The sequence below is a fragment of the Apteryx mantelli genome, chromosome 15 (assembly GCF_036417845.1).
Source record: "Apteryx mantelli isolate bAptMan1 chromosome 15, bAptMan1.hap1, whole genome shotgun sequence".
NCBI lineage: Eukaryota > Metazoa > Chordata > Aves > Apterygiformes > Apterygidae > Apteryx > Apteryx mantelli.
In genome coordinates, this window is record NC_089992.1 from 787957 (window position 1) to 811374 (window position 23418).

Sequence of the window (23418 nt, forward strand, 5' to 3'; positions counted from 1 at the left end):
TGGGAAGCTAGGTGTGGACAAAAGCTGTGGAGCTCTGTGGTCGTGTCGCAGACGTGCAGCGACTGCTTGCCGAAGGGCATCTGATTCGCTCCTGGCTTCCCGTTCCCTGTCTTGCACAAGGTAATCCTCACGCCTGCTGAGCAGGGGTTCAGATATGCATCTGTTTCTACAGGCGCGTTTGTTTAAATGCAGAGCGGAGCAGGTCCTGAAATGTTGGCTTGATTGCCTGTGAAACGCAGGAGCAGAGGATTTCCTCAGCTCATCTGAGCAATGAGTCTGTGATGACTAGTCTTATGGCCCATCTTGTGAGTCTTTGGTGTACCCAAGACTGTTTCAATTAACCTTACTGTTAAAAAATACACACTTTTTCTCTCCTGAGCGTGTCAAGCTGTAGTTTTGCCCTACTATGTACTTGTAGACTGTAATTACGTCACTTAACCCCCCCCCCAAAATCATGCCAAGACTGCACTGACGCAGCAGTCCTGGGCCGGTTGCCTGAGTGCAGTTTGGGTTTTGAGTGGAAAGGGAGGAGAAGGTGACAGGGGCTCGGTGAGGAGCGAGCAGGGCGCTGAGGAGGCGCGGGATGGAGGCTGGGCCTCTGCTCGGCCTTCCCCGCGCTGCGAGGCGGTGCCGGGGGCGAGGGGCGGCCTCCGCCCGCCGGACGCAGGTGATTGCGGCCGGCTCCGTTATCGCGGGTGCCCAGCGGGGGCGATAGGGGCCGGGAGGGAGGGGGCGAGGCCTCCGCCAGGCCCCCGGCGGGAGGCGGGCTGTGGGCGGGAGCCCGCCCGCCCGCGCCGAAGCGGGAAGCGGCCGCTCCGCCCCGCCGAGCCCCGTCCCGCCGCGCGACATGGCGCTCTCGCAGGCCGCCACCGTGGAGGCCGAGGAGCCGTCGCCGCGCAGCCGCCAGCGGATGCAGGTCGAGCCCGGGACAGGCCCTGCCGCGGCCGGCAGCGCCGAGCACGCGGCGCCCGGGACCGGGCCTGGGCGCCGCTGGGGGAGCAGCCCGCCCTCGGCGGCGGGCCGGGAGGGAGGGAGCGGGCCGTGAGGAGAAGGCGGGAATGGGGGGAGCGGGGCTGTGAGGAGAGGGGCGGGATGGAAGGACCCGGGCCGTGAGGAGAGGGCGGCGGGTGGGAATGGAGGGAGCGGGCTGTGAGGGGAGGCCGACGGGCGGGAAGGAGGGACTCTGGCCGTGAGGAGGGGAGCGGGATGGAGGGAGCGGGCTGTGAGGAGAGGAGCGGGATGGAGGGACCCGGGCTGTGAGGAGAGGAGCGGGATGGAGGGACCCGGGCTGTGAGGAGAGGAGCGGGATGGAGGGACCCGGGCTGTGAGGAGAGGAGCGGGATGGAGGGACCCGGGCTGTGAGGAGAGGAGCGGGATGGAGGGACCCGGGCTGTGAGGAGAGGAGCGGGATGGAGGGACCCGGGCTGTGAGGAGAGGAGCGGGATGGAGGGACCCGGGCTGTGAGGAGAGGAGCGGGATGGAGGGAGCGGGCTGTGAGGAGAGGAGCGGGATGGAGGGAGCGGGCTGTGAGGAGAGGAGCGGGATGGAGGGACCCGGGCTGTGAGGAGAGGAGCGGGATGGAGAGGGCGGGAATGGGGGGACCCGGGCTGTGAAGAGAGGGCGGGAATGAAGGGAGCGGGCTGTGAGGAGAGGAGCGGGATGGAGGGACCCGGGCTGTGAGGAAAGGAGCGGGATGGAGAGGGCGGGAATGGGGGGACCCGGGCTGTGAAGAGAGGGCGGGAATGAAGGGAGCGGGCTGTGAGGAGAGGAGCGGGATGGAGGGACCCGGGCCGTGAGGAGAGGAGCGGGATGGAGGGAGCGGAGCTGTGAGGGAGGGAGCGGGATGGAGGGAGCGGGAATGGGGGGACCCGGGCTGCGCGGGGAGGCCGGCGGGCGTGACGGGGGGGGTGTCAGCCGGGGGCGCGGAGGCGCCGGGGGAAGGGCCGGGCCGGGCCGGGGAGCCCCGCCGAGCTCGCCGTCTCCCGCCGCAGGAGCGCACCCCGCCGGGCAGCCCCGAGCCCCGGCTGAGCCCGGCGCGGGCCGAGCGTCGCGCCACCGCGGCCCGGCAGCTGCGCGTCCTCCTCACGCCGCTCTCCGTCGCGGGCCGCCGCCTGCCCCAGAAGCGCCTGCTGGGGGCCTACGCGGGCGGCGGCGGCGCGGGCAAGAGGCTCTGCCCGGGCCCGCCGAGCCCCCCCGCGCCCGGCGCGGCCTCCGGGGCCCTGCCCAGCCCGCGGAAACCCGCCCCCGCCTCGCCCCCCGCCGCCGAGGCCGGCAACGGCCTGGAGGGCCAGTGGGATGCGGACAGCGACGGGAGCGACGCGGGAGACGCTGCCCCGGTGAGTACCGGGCGCCCGTGCGGGGCTCGCCCACCCCGGGGCGCTTTCCTGAAGCCGCAGCGGGCTTGAAATCGGTTGTTTGCTCTTCGGCTGCGGCGGAAGAAAGAGTTATTCCACAGTTCTCGAGGCACGTGTTTGTTGTGCTTATAAAAGTAGAGTTGGAAGGTGTTTTTCCTCCTCGTGGAATCTTTTTAACTACACTGACAGAGGCTATGAGACTTTGTTTTACCCTTCCAGAATGTCTGAAGGATGAGAAAATGCTCTTGCTATCAAAGTGTATAAAATCCTAGCAGCAAAAACACAGATGATGTGCTGCTGATAGCCACCTTCCAGGGTTCTTTATGGATGGATGCAGTCATAGGAGCTGAATGTTTTTTCAGTGTTCATTTATATAAAATCATCTTTTCAGGTCGTCTAATCCACCTTATCACCTGTAAGATATAAAAATGATCTAAGACTATATTCTGTTTATGTACTATATGTGTCTTATTGGTAAAGTTTTTTTTATTGAATAGCTTCACTTTAATATATAACTTTGTTTTAGTTCTAGCAAAATTTGAGGAACTAGTCCTTTCTGTATAATTTATGCTAATAATAACTTCTGTAATGCAAGCTAGTACCTACACAGACAGAGGTTTTGGTATTGATGTGGGGTTACTCCAGTTTGTTTTTTGTTGTTGTTGATTATTAATATATTGAACCACTTCTAAGTAATTTAGACACTCATAGTTTAGAAACTCACTTCTCAGAAGTCTGGGAAATCTCTAGCATGCTACCTAACAGTATAGTAATTAGCTTTTTTTTTTTTTTGGTAGGATGGATCTTCGCAGTTATCAGCCTATGAGAGGAAAAGACTAAAGAACATTACAGAAAATGCTAAATTCTTTGCTTCTCTAAAGCTGCATGAGGTTTGTATAGATTCTGACTACAGTCAATATTCTCTCTCTCTCTCAGTAATTGTTATATAGGAAGTGACCCATCGTTCTTTTTGTGAAATCCTTCGCTAACAGTGATAAGCGTGTGAGGAAAGCCATGAAAACTTCCTAAGACATCAGGACTACTCTGCCTGAATTAGTCTCTAAAGAATTGTTTTCTATGTCGCTAGTTAGATTTTTTTTAAAGAGGGGAAATCATTAATTGGATTTATAAGAAGTTGGGGAAAAAATTCCATTCATGCAGTATTCTGTAAACCCAACCATGCTAGTATGTGTGAACCCCGTAGGACCAGATGAGGTGGCTCTTAGGTAACCAAACACACACACAATCCTCTTTCACATGAGGGTGCTTGTGTTTGTGTTCTGGGCAAGGTGACTGGCTGTACATGCACCATCCTGCTTGCTTGCCTAACGCGTGTTCCTGCCTCTCCCAAGTGCACTGACATTCTCCATCCAGGTGACTGAGCGCTTGCATTTTAGTCTCAACACCTGTACGTTACCTGGTTGTCTAACCAAAAGACTGCAGAGCCTTAAAGACACCAGGTGTGGCAGGTTTCAGGTTGTCAGGACAGTTTGGCTCATGGCTCTGTGTCTGAGAGGCTCTTGGGAAAGAAGCTTGCACGACTTGGGCAGCTGGAATCTTTCCCTCATGTAAGATCCAGTCTGGGTCATAGGGTGGCCACGTGTGTTGTAATTCTGTCTGTTTTGGAAAGGTAGTTTAGAAAGTTAAAGTAATGGAATTTTAAATGTTATCTGCATGAGTGTATCCAGTTCTTTGCCCTTCTTTCTGCACTGCTTCTCTCTTCTAGTTTTTTTTAATTCATAATCTATTCCTTTTCTGGCAGCAGTGAGTGAATTCCTTCCTTGAATGGCTGCACATTTGCTTGCTTATTACCAGATTGCAAGACATGGTTGGGCCTGTCTAGGAGGCAGTAAGACTTTTTTACCAGCAAAACTCAGACCTGAGTAAAAGTAACACCTTTTCTTCCAGTTATCCTCAGAGAGGACAGTAAAGACCAGGAATATCTGACTGCAGTCACAGCAGTGACTGCAGAGTGGTGAAGAATAGCAAAGGGAGCTGTAGCCAGCCCAGTTACTAGTAGCATTCTGGTTGTGATGGTGTCATGTACTGTATGGGCTGCCAAAACCAAGAAGCAGGTAAATCATTTCATGCCAGGTTTCATGTTGCTTTGGATAGAGCAGTGTTGGAGCAGTGGTTTTACTGGTGGGCTGGATATGTCTCGACTGCAGCATAGGCATTCCTGCCCAGCACCTTAGGCCCCTTCCTGTCTGTGTGCATGCACAGATGCTGAAGTGAGATTTCAAGCTTTTCCTTCAGAGCTGCCTGTGAAGAAGCAGCGTTTTGGACAAAAGCCTGTTTGTCCTGGATGTGGGTTTTTATCTGTTGGTTTCAGTGTATGACTGCCTGTAGTGTTTGTGATTTGGTTCTTCTGACATTGCAACATACATGCATCTTTCTTGGAGTCTAAATGAGCTAAATAATGCATGTCTTTAAAATGTAATAGAGAAAAAATTGTGGATGGAGGCCTCTGTGGTTACAGATTCTACTCTAAATGTCATTGTCTGGTGCATATCATTTAGAGTATTTTCTTTGCTTCATAAAGAAAACACCTACAGAACATCCAGACAGGCTGTGCTGTTTTCCTATACACCGTTCACAGAAATTCAGGAATTCTTGCTGGTATGTGAAAAACCAGTGCAAAGCAGAAACAGCACAGCTTGATATTTAAAAATCCCTTTTTATTATTACATTATAAATAATATAGTTTATTACAGCCTTTAGATAATTTTATTTTGTACAGGCTGTTCTTTTATGCTTGTTAGGTACTTTTCTTAATTGTTTTTTTCTGCTTTTTAAGTCAGCTGCAAGACTTCACAAAATTGCAACTAAAGTACAATCTCACGTCACCAAAAGGTAAAAATAACTGTATATGAGATTTGTATCGTTGTTCCTTTGTTGTGTTTTAGCTGGTGAGAAGTCCCTCTCTAAAGCTGTATCTGAGTAACTGATTATTTTAAACTCTATGAATTCATGAAAAGCTAGATCTCTAGCTCTCCCTGCTATCCTTTGAAAAAAAATGGCAGTATGAATATTTGATCAAATTACAGAAGTTATTCTTTTTGTGATATGTGTATTAAGGTATTTCAAGTACAGTTTTTTTCTTACAATATTTTGCATGATGGCTAAAGGAAATGTTAAATAATAAAAATGAATAATAAGAAAGGGAGTGGGAAAGAAGGAGAGGGAAGGAATAAATACAGGGGAGAAAGGATAACTAGTAGGTATAGAAGAACAGACTTGCAATGTCAAGCAAAGCAGAAGAAAGAGCTTAAGTACAGAATAAAGTTACACGATGAAAAAAAGTGGAAAAAGAAGACTAGACTAATGAATAGAAACATGATGGAGAGGGCTGGGAAGAAAAGCAGCAGTGGCAGGATGCATTAAAAGTGAAACAAAAAATGTAATGTATGTTCATTGCTAAGTAAAAAAACTTTCTTTTTTTTGCTGTTTGTTGCTATCATTGAAGGAAAAATTAATCAGAACATTCATAGGGTGAATCAGAACTGTTTAGGTTATAAATCTGGGCAAGGTATTCGAACTGTACATCTGAACCTGCTTTGTGGTCTTTTACTTAACTGTAGAGGGCTTATTTTAATTGTGTGTGTACTTTTGAAATGTTTCAATTCTTCTAGGGCTAAGCCTAAAAAGGTAGAAGATGAAACAGTACGTCGAAGATCTATGCGTTTACAAAGAGTAGAGCCATCAGGAGTTCCAGTGCCAGAAATACCTGCCCAGCCAGAAGCAGAGGAATATGTAAGATGGGGAAGGGTTAAAGGGGACATGCATGTACAGAAAGCTTCATAGAAACAGGATAGCCATATGAAGTGCTTTGAAGTGCTGGTGAAATTGACTGATGCTGCTCGTCATTACTAGGCTTTTTCTAAAACCTATAGCCACTTGGGAAGCTGTGTTACACAGTATTAGTAATAAAAGGTAAATTCTTTCACCTCAAGCATCTCGAATAGGAGGCTTCTCATGTCCTCTCTGAAATTGATGAAATAGTATATTTTTGGATGATCTGTAGGATCTTGAGGTAAAACGTTATGCATTTTTCAACAGTCCATGCATTGTGAGCAGCTGTAAATTCCAAGTTTTATTACTCTGTTTTAATGTTACTTCACTGTAACTTTTGATATGCAATTTGATATTTTCCTTTGAAATATTTACTACCTTATTTGAAGTAGTTATATAGCAACAAGTAAAAATTCTATTGCTCTGAGAGATGGAAATTTAAATCTTCCACATTGCTGCAGAATAAAGGTATCTCCCTTTAGTACAGTTCTTGAAGATAAAGCTTGTGGAGTATCAAGAAGGAGAGGAAAAATGATGGGGCAGCTATTTGTCTTTGCTGTTGTGTGTAACAAAGTTCTGTTTATCTTTTCAATAAGAGATTTTGATACAAACTTTTCTTTTTATTGTTTGTTTCTTGTAGTCTACTAGATGTGTTCTCAGAATATCTCAGGTGTGGAGAGTTAACAATTCACCCTATAGTCTTAGTTGATTTAAGCTATGAAAATTACTAATATCATTCCAGCCTCGAGTTCCAGCTGGACCTCTGTCAATGGTTCCAGAAAATCAGATGGAGAACAGTAAGTTGACGGAGGAATTCTTGACTATGTGGACAAGGATAAGTGAGGTATTACTAGTTTTAAATAATTATTTTTGGATAACATAATTTAGCTTGAGTTCTAAGTAATCTAATTCTAATATCTATGTATTTTCCTTTCTATCTGTAGACGAAACCTAATGATACCGAAAAGCGTACATGTGATGTGGAAAGGTAATCTGAAAACAACAGCTAAAAACTAGGTACTGTCTAGTTCTTTCTTTCTTGTCTTGAGTAACTAATATCTTAATGACATCTAGATACCGAGCCAGCCTGAACAGTATGACCCTCAGTGAAGATAACGTTAAAAAGGTTGTGAAAAATCGAATATATTCTATGGCTATCCATCCTTCTGAAAGCACCATCTTTGTGGCAGCTGGAGACAAGTTTGGGCAGATTGGTCTCTGGAATGTTGTAAGTTGCTTGTGTGCTCTTTACCTGGCATAGCTGTTCCTTGCAGGATGGGGCAACACACAGATGGGGCACAGCCCGCAACAGCATTTTGTCAGGCTTGCAATGGTGTTGCGTGCTTTTCCCACTCTTATGGGTAACACCAGCGGGTCTATTAATTTGAGGCTCACTGAAGCTGTTTGAGAAGTCTGTCTGGTCCTTGGCAAGCCCTGGTTTAATGGAAGGAAAAGGTTGCACTTAATTTTATGGGGGAGAAGGGAAGAAGACAAGTCTCTAGCAGAAAGAATATTATCAGCAAGCACTAAAATTACAATTCACTGTTGAAAGGTTCAGGGTCTGATTACAGTACCCATGTAACAATACCATAATTGATTTTTGGAGAATGAGGGGAGATGGATGCACATGTATTTGTTTTTTTTGAGTTTGTATGAGTTTTGGATAGTTTCAGAAAGTCAATGTTGTTCCAGAAAGCAGAAATAAAATTGTTATGCCAATACATGTTGGCACATATTTACATATATTGTTTCTGAAAAATAGCTTAATATTTGGGGCTTTGAAAATTTTGGGGAGCTTTGCAGATAGTCTTACCATGGTTTTTGAATTGTCTTAGTCCTGCAGCAAGAATTTTTGTCCCTGTCTTACAGCTTTGTAACTTCCTCCCAGTCTTCTTCTATGGTCCCCTGTCATCCGAACCAGCTGCTTGCAGTCCACACAAATGCAAATTTTCTTTTAATTTCTTGCAATGCCATTAACCTTTCCTTTGGAATCTGTCCTGAGTCATTTCTGCTTTGACAGCTTCAGGAAATTGGTTGACTAACTTTAGCTATGAGACTTTTATTCAGTTCTAAAAAAGTTTAAAATGCTCTTTACAATTTAGAAAGCTCAGATTGTGCAGACGCTGTTACTGGCTGCAAAGGACTGTGATCTGGTGACTGGTAAATTCAGATCTCTGAATGCTACGAGCTCTCTTTGTGGCCTTGGGATGACATTTCAGGTGGTAGCCTAGCTATGTTAAAGCTACCTTTTTCCCTCTTGCTTTCCCTTTTTTATTTTCCTGAAGTGAGTTGGACTTTACCACGTTTGGGAGCAGAGTAACCTTTGTGGAAATAATTAGTACTTGTTCCAAAATGAACTATTCCACTTCTTTTAAAATGTCACAGATGTAATGGTATCAGTATTAGAAGAGAAGATACAGGTTATTTATAACTTGCATTCAATTTTGGATAACATAATTTAGCTTGAATTCTAAGTAACCTAATTCTAATATATATGTATTCTGATATGAATGGCATATGTACATCTGTTTGGTCTTCAGCGAGGAATTCAGATGTGGTAATTGAGAAACCAATTCTGTCAGTTAAAAAAAAAAAAAAGTGAAATATTGATACCAGATGTTCGTAGCCAGGTACAGTATTGATGGCTGTAATGACATAGAACTGCACTTAGATGACAGCAAGAAGTTGCAGCTTTTCCTGTTTAAGAAATAGAATTCTGAAATTGAGTGAAAGTTCTTAGTGGTCTTTTGAGCTAAAGTAATTGCATAGTGGTGAAAATGGTACCGGAAGGAAAACCCAAGCCTAGCAATAGTGTGTTGAGCGGTGCATGTGAGGACAGTTCTCTCTTCCACGCAGAGGTGGAGCTCCTTTTGTTACAGATGTTAGCCTGGGCAAGCTGTGTTGGTTTGCACTGCTGGTCCTACAGAAGCAGTCTTGCTGCCTGTGTTAGCTATTCTGATTCCCAGCTTCTTCACACACCCTACTGCTTCCTCTCTGCAGTTATTCAGAATAGACTGAGAACACTTGCAAAATAAAGACTTTAATTTGAAAATTGTACTAATTAGGAGAAATAACCATAATGGTTAGCATCTGTGTCCATCAAATCTCAATTGTTTTTCAGAACTGTAAGACTGAAGAAGGAGCACATGTCTTTATTCCACATAATTATCCAGTCAGCTGCATGTATTTTTCTCCATTTAATCCTGCTCACTTGCTGTCTCTGAGCTATGATAGTCTACGATGTGGTGATGTTACTAGAGCTGTCTTTGATGAGGTAAGTGTTCCCTTGGTTATACTGCAGATTCCTTAGAAATCTCTCAGTATGTGCTCCTGTGAGGTCTTAATCTCACTGTACCCAAATTATTATTTGGCAGTTGTTTTGTTAACAAGAAAGTTGAAAATTCCATTTCTACAAGGACACATGAAGTAAACTTTAATTAACATTATAAAATGTGGAGAGGTTTCCTAGTCAATAAACCATAGTCACAGCTTGGGCACTCCCAATTTCCTTCCTGCAGAGGCAGCTGCAATTTCATACTGAAATTAATTTCATATCTCCTTACTTAAGGAATATGTGCCTCTTTCCTTTTTGAAAAGAGTACCTTTTAAAGACAGCAAATGAAAACAATTTGAAGAACTAAATCTTACAAAAAGCCACCATAAAACACATGAATTGACTTTGCTTTTCTCAGGCTTGAAGTGAGCAAATTCTATGACTAACTCTGTTGTGTGTTGGACAGAGTAATTGAGGAGCTTCTTGATGCTTGCTTGCTTTGTTTATTTTTTGACAGATATGTCTGCATTGATCAGATCTCCAACATTAGAAAATTAACAGGCTACAACAATTTAAAGCTTTTTTCCAAACCCCTTACAAGCCCTGTAATCTTGTGGGGGTCTGCAGGCCGGCCAGCTGCTTAGGGAATACCTGCAATTGGTTATTCAGGAAGCCAGGAAGGTCCGGGGGTTTCTTACAGACAAAGACTTGCAAGAGTGTGTGTTGAGGGGTCTTGGGAGAGAACGGCAGTTTTCCTGCTCTGCTTGCCTTATGCCAAATTACATGGCCGTGTGAGACCTGTAGGAGTATTACTGCCATTGGAAAGAACAAAACTGTTAATGGGGAGAGTCTCTGCTCACCTAGAGAGAGCTGAAACATGGAAGTTCTCCTGCAGCGTTACTATAGTTCTGGCGAATCACTGATTTGAGAGGAAGCCGCTGTGGGATAAGGTGGCTTGACGTGCTGAATCTGACCCCCCCACCCCCCAAATTATAGGAAGCCAAATTCATATTTGTGCACTCAGAGGTTTCTGTAGCATTGGAGAAAGGAGCGTGGTCATTCCTCTTCGTTCAGTATGGACTTGAGGATAAGAGTCACTGGATTATTGAAATGCAGAGATGATGGGATCTTGTAAAAGTTTTACAGAATTCAGAGTATGTTGTTTTCCATTTGCTTTGTTTCGGATGGTTAATTATCTCCTCTGTGAAAAGCATACTAGTTTTATGGAAAGGTTACCTAAACGAAGAGCTAAGGCTGGAGCTATCAAATTAGGTAGTCTTCATTAGTATTTTTAGTATATTAAAAAGTGAAAGCATGAAACTTACATCCCACAGAGTATTCTGGTTATTATGAATAACAGTGTATTTAGTAGCGTAATGCCAGTTTCATTTTGACCTTTTCTGTGCTCAGATATGCAGAAGTGAAGAAAGCTTTTCTTCCTTTGATTTCTTGGAAGATAATGCCTCCACTGTAATAGTAGGACACTGGGATGGTAATGTCACTGTTGTGGACAGACGGACCCCAGGAACATCTTCAGAGCTTTCTGCAGACATTGGCTTCAAAAGAACAAGGACAGTCCATGTTCACCCAGTGAATAAACAATATTTCATTGCTGCTGGCTCAGTGTATGTACTTCAAAACAAACTGCAGTTATTCTGTGCTTTAAGTGTTCCATTTGCATTGGTTTTTGCAAGTCAGCTAAAAAAGGCATGTTTGGAGAGCAGGATCAGCTGCTGATGAGGAAGACAATTTGTCGGCCTCAGAGTATATTCAAGACTTTCTGATCTTTTTAAAAAACAAGTTTTTATTTCTAACCAGAAATAAAATGTGGTATACTTTGACTTTCCTTCACCTTTTGATAGTGGGTTTGAAATGGTCTTATGAGTTGCTGGGTGTTTTGAGAGAAGATCACAGCGGAGGGGGTGGTTGCTGTGTTGTTGGTTTGGGATATTTTTGCTGCTCTCATCCTTTGAAGCAACTGGCCTTTGTAGTTGAGTTTGTTAATATGCACTGCTGAAATCAGGTTCTAAACACAACTCGCATAAAACCTATGCTGATCTCTTGAGGGTTTTTTGATAAATAGAAGATAAAAATATAAGTTGTTTTCTTTGCCTGTCACCTTGTAAAGTGTTCTTTGTGGTGTGTGTTACAGGGATGTTTGTATTTATGATGTTCGATACCTGAAGTCTAGTGGGAACAAGCCGGTGAGCTCTCTTGATGGACACACAAAAAGTGTTGCTTCTGCCTATTTCTCACCTGTAACTGGAAACAGAGTAGTGACAGTGTGTGCTGATGATAAGTTGAGGTAAGAAGGTGTGGGAAGGAATAATCTTTATGGAAAATACCAACTAGTGTGTTTTTTGTTTTTTTTTTTTTTTCCAGCCTGCAGTACACATCATTGAGAACATTTTGTCTTATCATTTCTTTTATTAGACTTTCTTGTATAGACATTTTTAATGTTGCATGATTTTTCTTTGATTTTTTTTCTTTAGTTTTCATTTTGCTTTAGAATATTTAACAGTGAACAGTAATATATTCAGGTGCTGTTAGACTTAAATGAATGGCTAATGAATACGAACACAGTTTATAAGCATTTTAACTGAATTTATTTTTGACTGTTGTCCCTTTGCAAAAGAGCTACTGTTTTCATGCTTTTTAAGTTTCCTCCCATTTGGTAATTAAAACTGCATTGGTGCTGTGAGCTGTATTTTTAGAGACCTATTTTTTCTTTCTACCTTGTCATTTTGTGACCACAGTTTAGGTTATCTAGCTATGTAAATATGTGGTCACCTCTGTGTACTGGCTATATAGATGTTTAAAAGTCCTAAATTGCGCCAAAGAATAGTAGGTACAAAATGGGAGGCCCAGTTAATGCCAGGCTGAAAGTCAGGCACTATACAGGTTGCATGTGTTTTTTAAAGATGGGGTAATTACATGCATTCTGAAGAGAATGTGCATATGGTATAATCATCATAGCACTATGTTTTGTCTGGAAATTTGGTTTCTTTTTTCCCTTTCACATATACAGGAAAAAGTTCTTCTACATGAGTGTAATGCTGTTGTTTTTTTTCCTGTGGTGTATTTATAATAGCTATTTGAAGATTTGTTCTCAAAATTATGATCCATAGTGGCCCTGGTTAAGAAAAGTGTAAATCCTCGATGCTAAAACAGAACAAATATAAGAGTACAAAACGGATATGAGTAAACCAGAATATTTGTGCTCAACAGAATGGAGAAAATGGGTAGAGGGTCATTTATTCACTACCTCTTTCGGGGTGGGAGGAGGGAAGGGAAAAAAGAAAAAGCAGCTTTTAACTTAGCAGCTTTTGACTTGCTGAATTCCTTGCCTTAGGGTGCTGGGGACCTAAAAGTTTATAGGGGCTGAAGGAGACCCCGCAGTGAGAGATCTGTTGATGCTTTCTCTGTAAATAGAGCTCACACCTGGCTCAGGAAGTCCTGACACTGGAAACTCTTAATGGTGGGACTTTACTGCTGTGCATGTTTGCCCTTCTCTCGCATTCTTCCCTAGGCATTCTTTCTGTGCAGTGACAAAATAGACAAGATACTGGGCTAGAGGAACCTTTGATACGTCTTAGTAAGCCGTTCTTGTTCTTGTCTTACAATAGCTTTCAGATAGGATGACATTCAATTCTAGTTAAAAGCAAGTCCATTCAAAAAAGAATATTTAATAATTGCAGTTAGAATGTGAATGCTTATATCTGAACTAGATGTCTGTGTGCTTTTTATTACTATATTTCAGAATCTTGTGTTGTCTGGTATGAGCTGATTTGTGCATATTGTTTTTTGAGGAAAAGTCTGCCTTTTTTAACATACATGTACATTTTATTAATATACTACTTTATTTTAAAGGACCTATGACACCAGCTGTTTATCATCTACTGTTGCAGTTCTCAGTACTGTCAGGTAAGCTAAACACCCTGGGACCAAAGATTTAGCCCTCTATGAGAGTTCTTCACAAGTGTAGTTGTGGCACGTGTGATAGGTAGAAAGCATGGCGTTGCGTTCCCAAACAGCCCCAGCGTCACAGTCCGCTGTTCAAGTGAGAGCAGCCACAGTACTCTTACACTGATAATTTGCTCTGGTCCTCACAATTGCCTAAAATGGCTTTTGTTCTTAAAGCACAACTTGGACATAGCCTGATTTGAGTCTATAAAGTGTATAGGGAAGCTTTAATATCTTCCAGTGTAACTGAACAGACCATTTTGTGATTTTTGAAATGTGTTTTGTTTCAGAATGCTTTTTTTTTTTTAAATGCATTTTTTAAATATCACAAGGTTACTTTTTAATGGTAAAGAGCATGTTTTTGAGTAGAGTCTCAACATTCGTAAAACAATTTTGTGCTCTAGAAGGTGAATCATGTTAGGCTTGGATCACTAAGGAATTAGAACTAGATTAGTGACTGGTTTGAAAATTCTTGATTTGCTGTTTATGAAGCCACTTGATGCATTCTTTGTCCTATTTTTACTATAATATGCAACCATCATGTTTAAATACTTTGACAAATAATCATTTTTTGTCAAAGTATGCTTTGCTATACCTTCTTGCTTTATTATGTCTTTGTCCCATCCCACTGAATGGATCCGAGTGGCACCATCGGTCCAGTGCTGATGGTTTAGAAGGTGAGAAAGATGGGTTTAAGCAAATGTGACGTAAATGACAATTTAAAAAACACTGAATTCTATAAGAAAAATATTTATCTCTTTATTTTTCTTCCTTTTTATTTTTCTGAAGGCATAACAATAACACGGGACGCTGGTTAACTAGGTTCAGAGCAATATGGGACCCTAAACAGGAAGACTGCTTTGTGGTGGGCAGTATGGCACGTCCAAGACAAATAGAAATCTTCCGGGATACTGGAAAATTGTTGCACTCTCTTTATAATGTTGATTACCTTGGCTCTGTGTGTTCCATTAATGTTGTTCATCCCACTAAGAATATCTTAGTGGGTGGCAACTCCAGTGGTCGCCTTCATGTGTTTAAAGAATGAAAAAAGTTGCTCAGATTTTTTTTTTCTTTTTGCATGAAATGTGTTTAATCTGTATTAAACTGTTCTTAAACTAACTGTATTCTCTCAGGATGAAAGTGTATTTTAAAAGCTTTAAAATAAAACTTATAAACTATATCTAGCCTTTTCTTTAATTAAAAAAGATATTAATCCCACTATGACAACCAGTGATCAATGGTTTGTATCAAAATAGATGTTTTTTTCCCAAATACATAACTTTTTTCTTTTTTGAAATATGGTTTATCTGTAGGATGCTTGTTAAACCTATAAGACACTTCTTTTTAATCACCTGGAGCACTCATTCTTTACCAGGTTTTATGTGTCACTCCTATAATCTCTCTTAAGGTCAGTAAGTATTTGGTACAATGTCTTCAATAAAACTTGTCAGTTAAGGTGTCCAATATCTCATTAAATCCTTCCTGGAGTTAATAGGAAGATCGTCTTTGTGGGTTGATGCTGTTAGGCTAAAGAAGCTATATGGTTATGAGTTGAGCACAGCAATTGTCAGGGTGTGTGCAAGAACAGAGCATGACTGCCTCTGATATTCAGAGCAATGTTAGAGAGCAGAGGTAGCCTGGGGCCGTCGTAGCAGAGCACGTGCCTCTAAGCTGCCATTTCTCCACCTGTGAGCCCCTGTGAGAGGGAGGACCCTGTTATACCAGTAGAGCTTTTGGTCAAAATTGTGTCATGGACATGTGTCAGCGTCACTGACAACAAATGCACTTTTAAACATAAAATACTTACAAGAAGCTACTGCTTTTATAAGCCCATGTTTAACGCGCTCCTGGCATTGACAAATGGGTCCTGCAAGAATCTGATGCTATTAGGTCACTTTGAGGCCAGAGTTTTGCAGAAAGTGCAACAGCTAACGTAGTTTTCCTCTGCTCTAAAAGAAGCAATTCAGCTGCAGTAAATCTAGATGTATCGGTATCATTTTGGCAACATAGCTTACTGCTCTCAGCTGCGCACCGACACTTGCAGCAGGAAGCTCATGCTGCTGCTTTGTAATGGGCATAACCTTATTTCCTGGAGTCAGAACCAAGAGAGGCTCTCGGTCCTCTGCCGCTGCTGTTAGTTTCAGCAGCAATTAGATTCGTTTCCTGTGACGTGCAGGCCCTGCTTAATGGCATCCTCAGCAGAAGAGGCTGCAGGGATCACGGGGATCACAGGGAGACGGGTGTTTGTGCTTCTAATCTGCGAGATGCATCTTCATGCCATGCAGTGTCAGCTTGCATCGCAGCAGCAATGCGTGTTTACAAAGAAGCCTGCAACACCCTTCGGGCCAGCTGAACATGGTAAAGCAGAGCAGGTTTTAGAATACAAGTAACTGAGGGAAGACTCTTTCAGAGGCAGGTAGAGCCTGAATTGCTGCAATGAAACTTGCTCCCATGTCATGCTTCTGAATGTTTGAGATTTCTTGTAACTTCGATGAGTGGGATGCTAAAAGGCCAAATTCTTCACAGATTTTTTTTTGAACTGAGGTACAGTTTTTACTGAAGTAAAAAATTAATACTGACACCATAAATACTAAAAAAATTTCGTGATTTACCTAAGACAAAAATACCAACTCTTGTTTTCATGATATTTAAATATTTATTTAAATTTAAAAATACTTTTCATGGCACCAATGATTTTATGCTAACTAAGATATTGAATATGTAGAAAAAGGTACATTTTGAAGGAAAATGTAACTTACAGTATTTGGCACATGAAAGGTTAATTTCTAGATTTTTTTATGAAAACTAAGAAATTCACATTTTCAGGTATTTTACTGTCTACTGCTTAAAGATGCAGTATGCTATTAAGAGATTTCTTCTGATATAAGAATCTGTGGAAACAACATTTTAATATAAAGACAGGTAAAACTAACAGGTAGTGAAACACAAGACATAACGTGGAACATACAGGAAAAACACAACAAAAAAGTTATCAGTTCTCATGGTTTTACAGTAAAATGCTGGGTGAAAACTGCAGAGGTAAACTAGGTTTGGCATTTATAACTATTCTAAAAGGAAGCTGATGTAAAAGATTTTTCAAGGTTGATACTTCCTATGTCATATTTTGTTTTAAAGGAAGATGTCTAACGTACAAAGTATTTAGAGCTGAATGTGTCACTGAATGACAATGCTGTGCTGTTATGACGTTACACCAGTAGCATTAGCACTTAAACAACGGAATACTGCATCTTTAACCGGGATGAAAAATGCCAAGTTTGAGACTATCACTCACTGCATAGAAACACCATTTACTACAGACTGAGGTAGGAACACTACACTAAAAGTTAATTTTGCGATGTTGCATAAAACAGTATATCATGTAAAAATCTATCCTTCGTCTCCTGGCAGCATTCATAACATAATCTGTCTTTTAAAGAGTTATTAGTTGTATGCAAAATCCTTTTCAGCTTTTGTGATAATCAGATGGCTATGGCTAGGTCTTCAGTGGTGCGACACAACTGCTTTATTTTTTTTTCCCTGACAGTCAGTAGTTAAAATGGACTTTATTTATTGCAGTGACAAGCTATCAAAGTCCAGCTGACCTTTCGTAATTACCCCTCAAGTTTCAGTGCCGTGCTCTTTTGCCAGGTGTCAATTCGCTAGGTTGGGACAGGACTCCAGACCGACCTCGGTGCGGAGCGGGCGCTCGCCTTTCGCGCTCGCGCCCCCTCGCAGCAGGGCTTGCACGGGCGCACGGGGATGGATGGTGGCGTGCTCACAGACAAGAACATGAAATCAGGCTTTTAAAACTGCAGTTATGGCCCCAGCTTACATAAATCTCTCCCTGAGATGAAATAAAACTTGCTCATCTGTTTTCATTTGCTTTGTTAAGTATGTCCAACTTCTCAGTAAAAACTTAATAGAACTTGCTTTTATTGCTCCCTTTGTAAATAGATTGTTATGCTTCCCAGATAACTAAAGATTCTGGTGTTTATGTTGCAAGTAAAATGAATTAGTTTTATTTATGTATTTTTGCTTAAATAGATTGATGGTTTCCCATTGGCTTCTTTTTTCAGTGTTACCTCTACTTCTGTAGTTCTGTCCTTTTTACCTTCAGCAGTCATAAAATCATAGCTCCGTTCGTCATTATTCCAAAACTAGTTACGGGTTAATCTGATGCTAGGAGTCCAGTCTACAAAAATGTTTATTCTCAAACTATTTGCTCAACTTGAATCACTTTGTACAGCGCACTATGTTCACCCAATCCATAAAGTAAAAAAAGACTTGATTAGATTCAATAACAAAATAGCATTTTGTTGTTAAAATATACGTTGAAACAGTCTCTTTTTTTGTACAAAACAAGTACAACTTTCTGAGGCTAAATGTCTTTCTAATAAATCCAATATGGTTACTACTGGCTACGCACTCAGACTTTGTCGAACGTAATTGAGTACATATGTCTGTTAACTATGGGTACTAGCGCCCTCCTCACGCGGGGGTCGACACCTCTATGAGAAAGCTCCACACCGCCGGAGCACTAAAAGTTCAAGGTTTAGAAAAAGTCACAAAAGGCTGTGTTTGGAGAGTAGGCTAAATAGTCACGTTCACTTTGCTATGCTATGTAAAGGAATAGACTTACACCACTGCTTCTCTCTGTCATTTGTGCCAAAACCAACTCTCACGGGACTAAATTGAATCAGGCTATTCTCCAATTAAAATTAAACCATGAATTGCCACTTACGAAACGCTGATTAGTAAGGAGTAAGCTCTGTAAAGCAATACCTTTAAGGTGGTAGTGTTGTGCACAGTGGCAGATTTAATAAAGTAACAATACACGAGTGTTTAAATTACAACTCAGTAGCACCATTACTGAAGCTCCTGCATAATACAATATCTCTAGAATCTCAGCTGCTGGCTGATGCTAATACAATAATCAGTAGTAATAGTAAAATAAATTCCTCTCTTTATTTGATACTTCCAAAGTAATACACGCATCTATGAAAATCAAAATTAAAAACTAAAATTTTTCTGCGGGCTCCAAGGTAGGAAACGGAACAGCTGAGTATGTTAGGAAAGAGGGTCTGTAAAGAAATGTGTCTGATCTGGTATGAGTCTATCCCTTTCTTCGTCTTGGAAAGAAACGTCCTAGGTCGCATTGTACTTTGAGTCATGAAAGAAGGACTTATTGTATGTGCCGATGGTGCCACAAGGGGTCCCATTTGCTGGGAACAGGTAGCAGGTCTCTTCTGAGTCCACCTGGCTAGTTATTTGGAGACTCCTGCCTTCAGGTGTCAATGAGCAGGTTTACCACGGAGCGGATTTTGCAGGCAAACCATCGCCTGAGGGGACAAAAGTATTGATAATGGAACTGTTCAAACTCGGGGGTCTGGCGAATATCACGGAAAAAGGCAGTGTCAAGGTCAGACTCGGTAAGGATGATCAGGAGAAGGAGCAAAACAAAGAGGAGTCCAACTGTCACAAGGAGCAAACGGAGGACACTTAAAACAAACTTATTCACCTGTTCCGCTTGTGTCCCGCCAAGGCCGCCAACACCCTGGCACAAGGCCTTGAACTCGCCGCCCAGCTCCTCCGCCTCGGCCGCGGTGGGCGTGCTGGCTTCAGACTCCTTCTCCTCCTCGATGCTGCACGGGGCCCCATTGATCTGCCGGGAGAGCAGCATCAGCTCCAGGCTGTGCTCCGCCACCGGCGTGGGCAGCACGCTGTCCGCCGGGCTGTAGTTCTCATCCGAGATGACGGCCACGCGCTCGCTGCTCTCGGCGCGGCTTGTCCTCGCGTGGGGCGCGAAGGCGTCGCCGTGGGAGGCCGTGCGCACCGGGGTCGAGTGGGCACTGTCTCGCAGCGACTCCAGGCCTGGCGAGGGGAAACAACAGCAAGGGGAGGGGGGGAGGGAGGAGAAGGGTGGGCGACGTTCGGGACGAGAGGGCCGGGGGCGGCCGGCTCCCGGCCGGGTGCTGCTGCGCGGCGCAGCCCGCCCCGGCTCGCCAGCCCTTGCTCCGGGCACTGTCCCTCGTGCGGGACAGTTGCAATCCTGCCTAGTGCCCCCGGCCGGAGCAGGTGGGGAAACACGGCACAAATTGGGATAAAGCATCGTGGGTGCGAAGCACTGGCCAATTCCTGGTGCCCCAAACAGCCCACAGTGTCTGGTTTTTAAGGAAGCATCAGGTGCTGCACATGTAGCTCTAAATGAATTGGTGGGGGGGGCAGGGGGGGGAATAATAGCTTTATTCCCACTGAGAGGATGAGCAACTATGGGACTAACTTGTTACTTGTAGCTCAGTACAATACGATTGCTGCTACTCCTTGTCCCCTTGCACTCTGACCAGCTACGACCCATGCAAACTCTCGTGCCGATTGCTGCGAGCGCACCGCAGCTCCCGGCAGCATCCGCGCTGGGTTGCCCGGGCCCCGGAGAGCCTGGGTCTGGCTTTGTTTTCAATCAATCACAGACACTTCCGAGTGCTGTAATGACTTTGAGGGTGACAGCTTCCAGCGGTCCGGCTGCAGCTACTGCAAAGGCATCTCCGGCATCCGCGCTGCCCGCGCACAGATAACCTTTAACTGTGAACGAAACGCAGAGCCTCTGCCCCGTCCAAACCCGGCGAAGGCCGAACGCTGTTCGCCCTGAACCCTGCAGGACTAAGTTTGTGCTAACTTCTGACTGTCCTTTCTCACAGCACCGGAGAGCGCGTGGCGCCCCGAGCAAGGCTGTTGCTACCTTCGCCCTTCGAGCCACAAGCAGCCTCATTTTTGCAGTGGCAAAGGCTGTCGGTGCCTCTGCAGGGCCGCACAGACACTGCTACCGGCCTGCAAACACTGCTGCAGCTCCACCGTGCCGGGGCTGAGATGCTGCCACACAGCCACCAGCACTTCTGACTCAGTCCACAAAAGCCCTGCGACAAGCATCTCCCTGCTGTGGATTTATGCATCAAACGTAAAAGGCGGCTCCCGGAGAACATCTGTGTACAGGCAGTAAAGCGAGCGTTAGGGCTTCCCAACAGCAGAGGAAATAAATAAATAGCAAATCTGCAGAGCTGGTGACAGCTGTGGCCGCCCGGGCGTTAGGACTATGCTGGAATTAGCACCGCGGTCCCTTAGCACACAGACGAGCCGGTGCGCGCTGGCATCGGGCCGCGGGTCCTTGCGATGGCGCCCGCCGGGGAACATGAACCCCCGTGAAACACGGACCTGGCAAACCTGCGCCAAACCACTGCCGCCAGCCCCAGCCCGTGCGGGGATTCACCCGGAGAGCAAGCGGCTCCCAGGCTGGGAGTAGGGCACGAGTTACTAACAGCTTTAATTTCTACTGATTTGCTACAAAAAAGGTTACCCCCCCCACCACCACCACAGAGGGTGCGTGCAAGAGCTGAATAAATGTCACCGTACAAACCAGGCTGCCCAGCCGAATACCCGGCTGAGCTGGCGTTACAGCGGCGCTGAAGCTGCCCTTTTTGAAACACAGCTGCACGTTGCAGTGCAGAAAAAGGAGAATTGATTTTCCCCACTACCCCACCCAAAACACCCCCCAAACTCCCCAAGTGCTGCAGCTGTGGGGCTTCTCGCAGTCTTAGCGCCGAGACCGGCAGGGCTGCCGGGGAGGTGGGAGCAGCTCTGCCGCCGCCGGGCGCCCTGCGGTGGGGACTCGTTTGACAGCGGCAGCTGGGATGGATGCAGCAGCGGGGCGAGCTCATGCCAGCAGCGCGGAGAGTGCAGACCGCTGCGGCTGCTAAAGATATAGGGGAAATTTTCCCGGGGGGCAGGATCCTTCCGACACCCTGCAAACCACTGCAGCCTGGCAGGGCAGGGCTGAGCTCACTCTCTCGGCCGGCTAGCACCAAAAGAAAAAAAATCCACTAATTATTTTTCCCCAGTGACGCAGGACAGCGAGGGTGGGCAGGGCGCCTGCGGCGATGGCCGGTGTGGCCTGGTGCCGGCGGCGGGTGACGCCGAGCTGCCGCCACGCACGTGCGGAACCACTCCCGCCCGGATGGCTGCTCCGGCACGAGAGGCACCACGCGTACAGCGGTGCGGGTGATGAGCGCAGTCGGCGAACAAAAACGCTCTCACCCCGGCTGCTACGTTTTCTGGCATGTCGAGAGGTTTATAGGAACGTTCCCTCACTGCTCCCTTCGCCTCTCCGGCGAGTCCCTGGCGCCGGGGCGGCAGCCAAGTGGCGCTGCCGGAGACGCGTCCCAGGGCACTGCAGCGCTGAGCCCCTGCCAGCGTCGGCGCTGTGCACGGCGCTGCAGCCCTCATCGCCCAAACCTCCCCGCCGTCTCCTTGCTCCGAGCGGCCGAACTAAAACGCTAGGAAATCCGGGGAAAGCAGGACCGAGGCTGCCGGGGCCCGGCCAGCGCAAGCCGGCGGTGCCGTTACCTGGGTTGGGCGCATCCCGGGGAGCCCGCAGAGCACTGCGGCCGGCGCCGGGCAGCGGCGGGGAGAGCGGCAGCGCCCCGAGGGCCGGCGCCAGCAGCCGGGGCCCCAGGCGCAGCACGCGGACCCGCACGTCCCGGCAGCAGTGGTTGACGAGCTGCAGGCAGACGCTGACCTTGGTCTTCATCATCACCAGGCACTTCACCATGGCGGTGCACGGTGCGGGCCGCCCGCCCGCCACGGCTCCTCTCGGCTCCGCTGATGTCAAGGGCTCCGGTGCTGCCGGCTCAGGCGCCAGGGCTATTCTGGGCTCCCGCTTTGCTGCGGCACCAGCTGAAGTGCGAGCGAAGAAGAGCAGCTGCCGGGCGGGGAGGAGCGGCGGGGACGTGCCAGCGCGAGGGTCATGCACCGGGTGACGCTATTCAGTGCCCTCCGTCTCGCGGCTGCCCCGCGGCGGCGGGGAGGGTGGTCGCATTCAAAAGCAGCGCAGAGGTGATCCGCATCCTGCTAGGCTCTGCTCCAGCCCCAGGAATCCAGCGGACGTCAGCCCTGGGCTCCCTCGGCTGAATAAGCACCTTCCTTCCCCGCGGAAGCCGCCACGCTGCTGCTTGCGCCGGGCAGTGTTTCTGCGCCGTCGCTGGAAAGACCGGCTGCAATCCCACGGGAGCAGGATCTGTGCGTCCGCGTCCGCAGAGGGTCTGCGCCCACAGAGAGGCCGCAGGGGCAGGACCCTGCCCTGAACGCGTGTCCGGGAGCTTCACGCTCCTGGCACCTGCCCGTCTAGCAAGGAAACTGTGGCCAGCCCTGGCTGGGCTCCCTGCAACGGAGCTGCTCCCCCGCGCGACACCGGGCAGCGGGAACGGGCGCTGCGGGGGCGAAACTGGCTCTGGAGCAGCAGGCTCCGCGCTGGGCTGGCTGCATCCTCCACGCGACAATTTTCCAAATGGCTTGGGAGCGCGGCTGGCCCTGCCTGTGCTGGCGCCATGCGGCGAGCCGCCAGCACCAGCGTGGGCACACAAGCGAGCGAAGCCCCGGGAGCGCAGGCGTTCCCTGTCCCTGGCTCCTGCCCCCCCCTCAAGCCCGGGGATTTCGATGTCTGCACATCCCCGGTGCCCCGTGAAGCGCCTCCGCGGGCCGCGCGCCAGCAGCCGGGGCCACCGCAGCGGCAGCCTGCCGGGGAGGTGCCGGGTGAAGCCTCTGCGCTGCTCCGAGCGCGGCAGACCGGCAGAAAACACACGTTCCCGAAGCCCAGACATCAAAGGCTGCTCATCAGCCCGCACCAAACAGCGCCCAAGTGGCCGGCAATCTTTTATTTTGTAAAAAATCCCGCCTGGTTTATGTGCCCGGTCAGAAGTCAGACCTGTAGCACTCCGGCTCCTTCTGGTCTGCCGGGACCCAGCTTGCTTGAGTATTTTTTCAAGCAGGTTTTATTTGCTTTCAAATCAATACAGTATTTTGAAGTGGAGAACAAGGCACGCTGGCTTGCTTGGGACGGGCGCTACAGGGGTAATTTCAAAGCAGGGCACATTCAGCTCCTGCCTGGCTTAGAGACATTAATATAACCCAGAGTCTTCTCTGCTATATTTCAAAATTAATATAAATCACACTGCTAAGAAAATCTCCTCTGTTCTCCTTCTGCACTGG

The 23418-nt window shown here is 46.6% G+C and overlaps 2 protein-coding genes across 2 annotated transcripts in view; one reads left to right on the top strand and one right to left on the bottom strand.

Moving 5' to 3' along the window:
- Positions 1 to 830: 830 nt before the first annotated feature.
- WDR76 (WD repeat domain 76) lies at positions 831 to 14563 on the top strand. Its single transcript, XM_067305622.1, has 13 exons — positions 831 to 916; positions 1992 to 2336; positions 3152 to 3244; positions 5152 to 5207; positions 5987 to 6107; positions 6889 to 6990; positions 7091 to 7134; positions 7221 to 7374; positions 9268 to 9420; positions 10831 to 11045; positions 11573 to 11725; positions 13291 to 13344; positions 14173 to 14563. Exons 1-13 carry the CDS (start codon positions 848 to 850, stop codon positions 14426 to 14428), a joined length of 1815 nt encoding a protein of 604 aa, XP_067161723.1. The 5' UTR covers positions 831 to 847; the 3' UTR covers positions 14429 to 14563.
- Positions 14564 to 16071: 1508 nt separating this feature from the next.
- The window catches only part of FRMD5 (FERM domain containing 5), a 136787-nt gene continuing 129440 nt past the window's right edge, over positions 16072 to 23418 (bottom strand). The window contains exons 14-15 of the mRNA XM_067305328.1: positions 18902 to 19254; positions 16072 to 18722 (exon numbers count right to left, since the gene is read on the bottom strand). Coding sequence (XP_067161429.1) covers positions 18675 to 18722; positions 18902 to 19254 — 401 coding nt within the window. The 3' untranslated portion in view covers positions 16072 to 18674. The remainder of the gene's footprint in view (positions 18723 to 18901; positions 19255 to 23418) is intronic.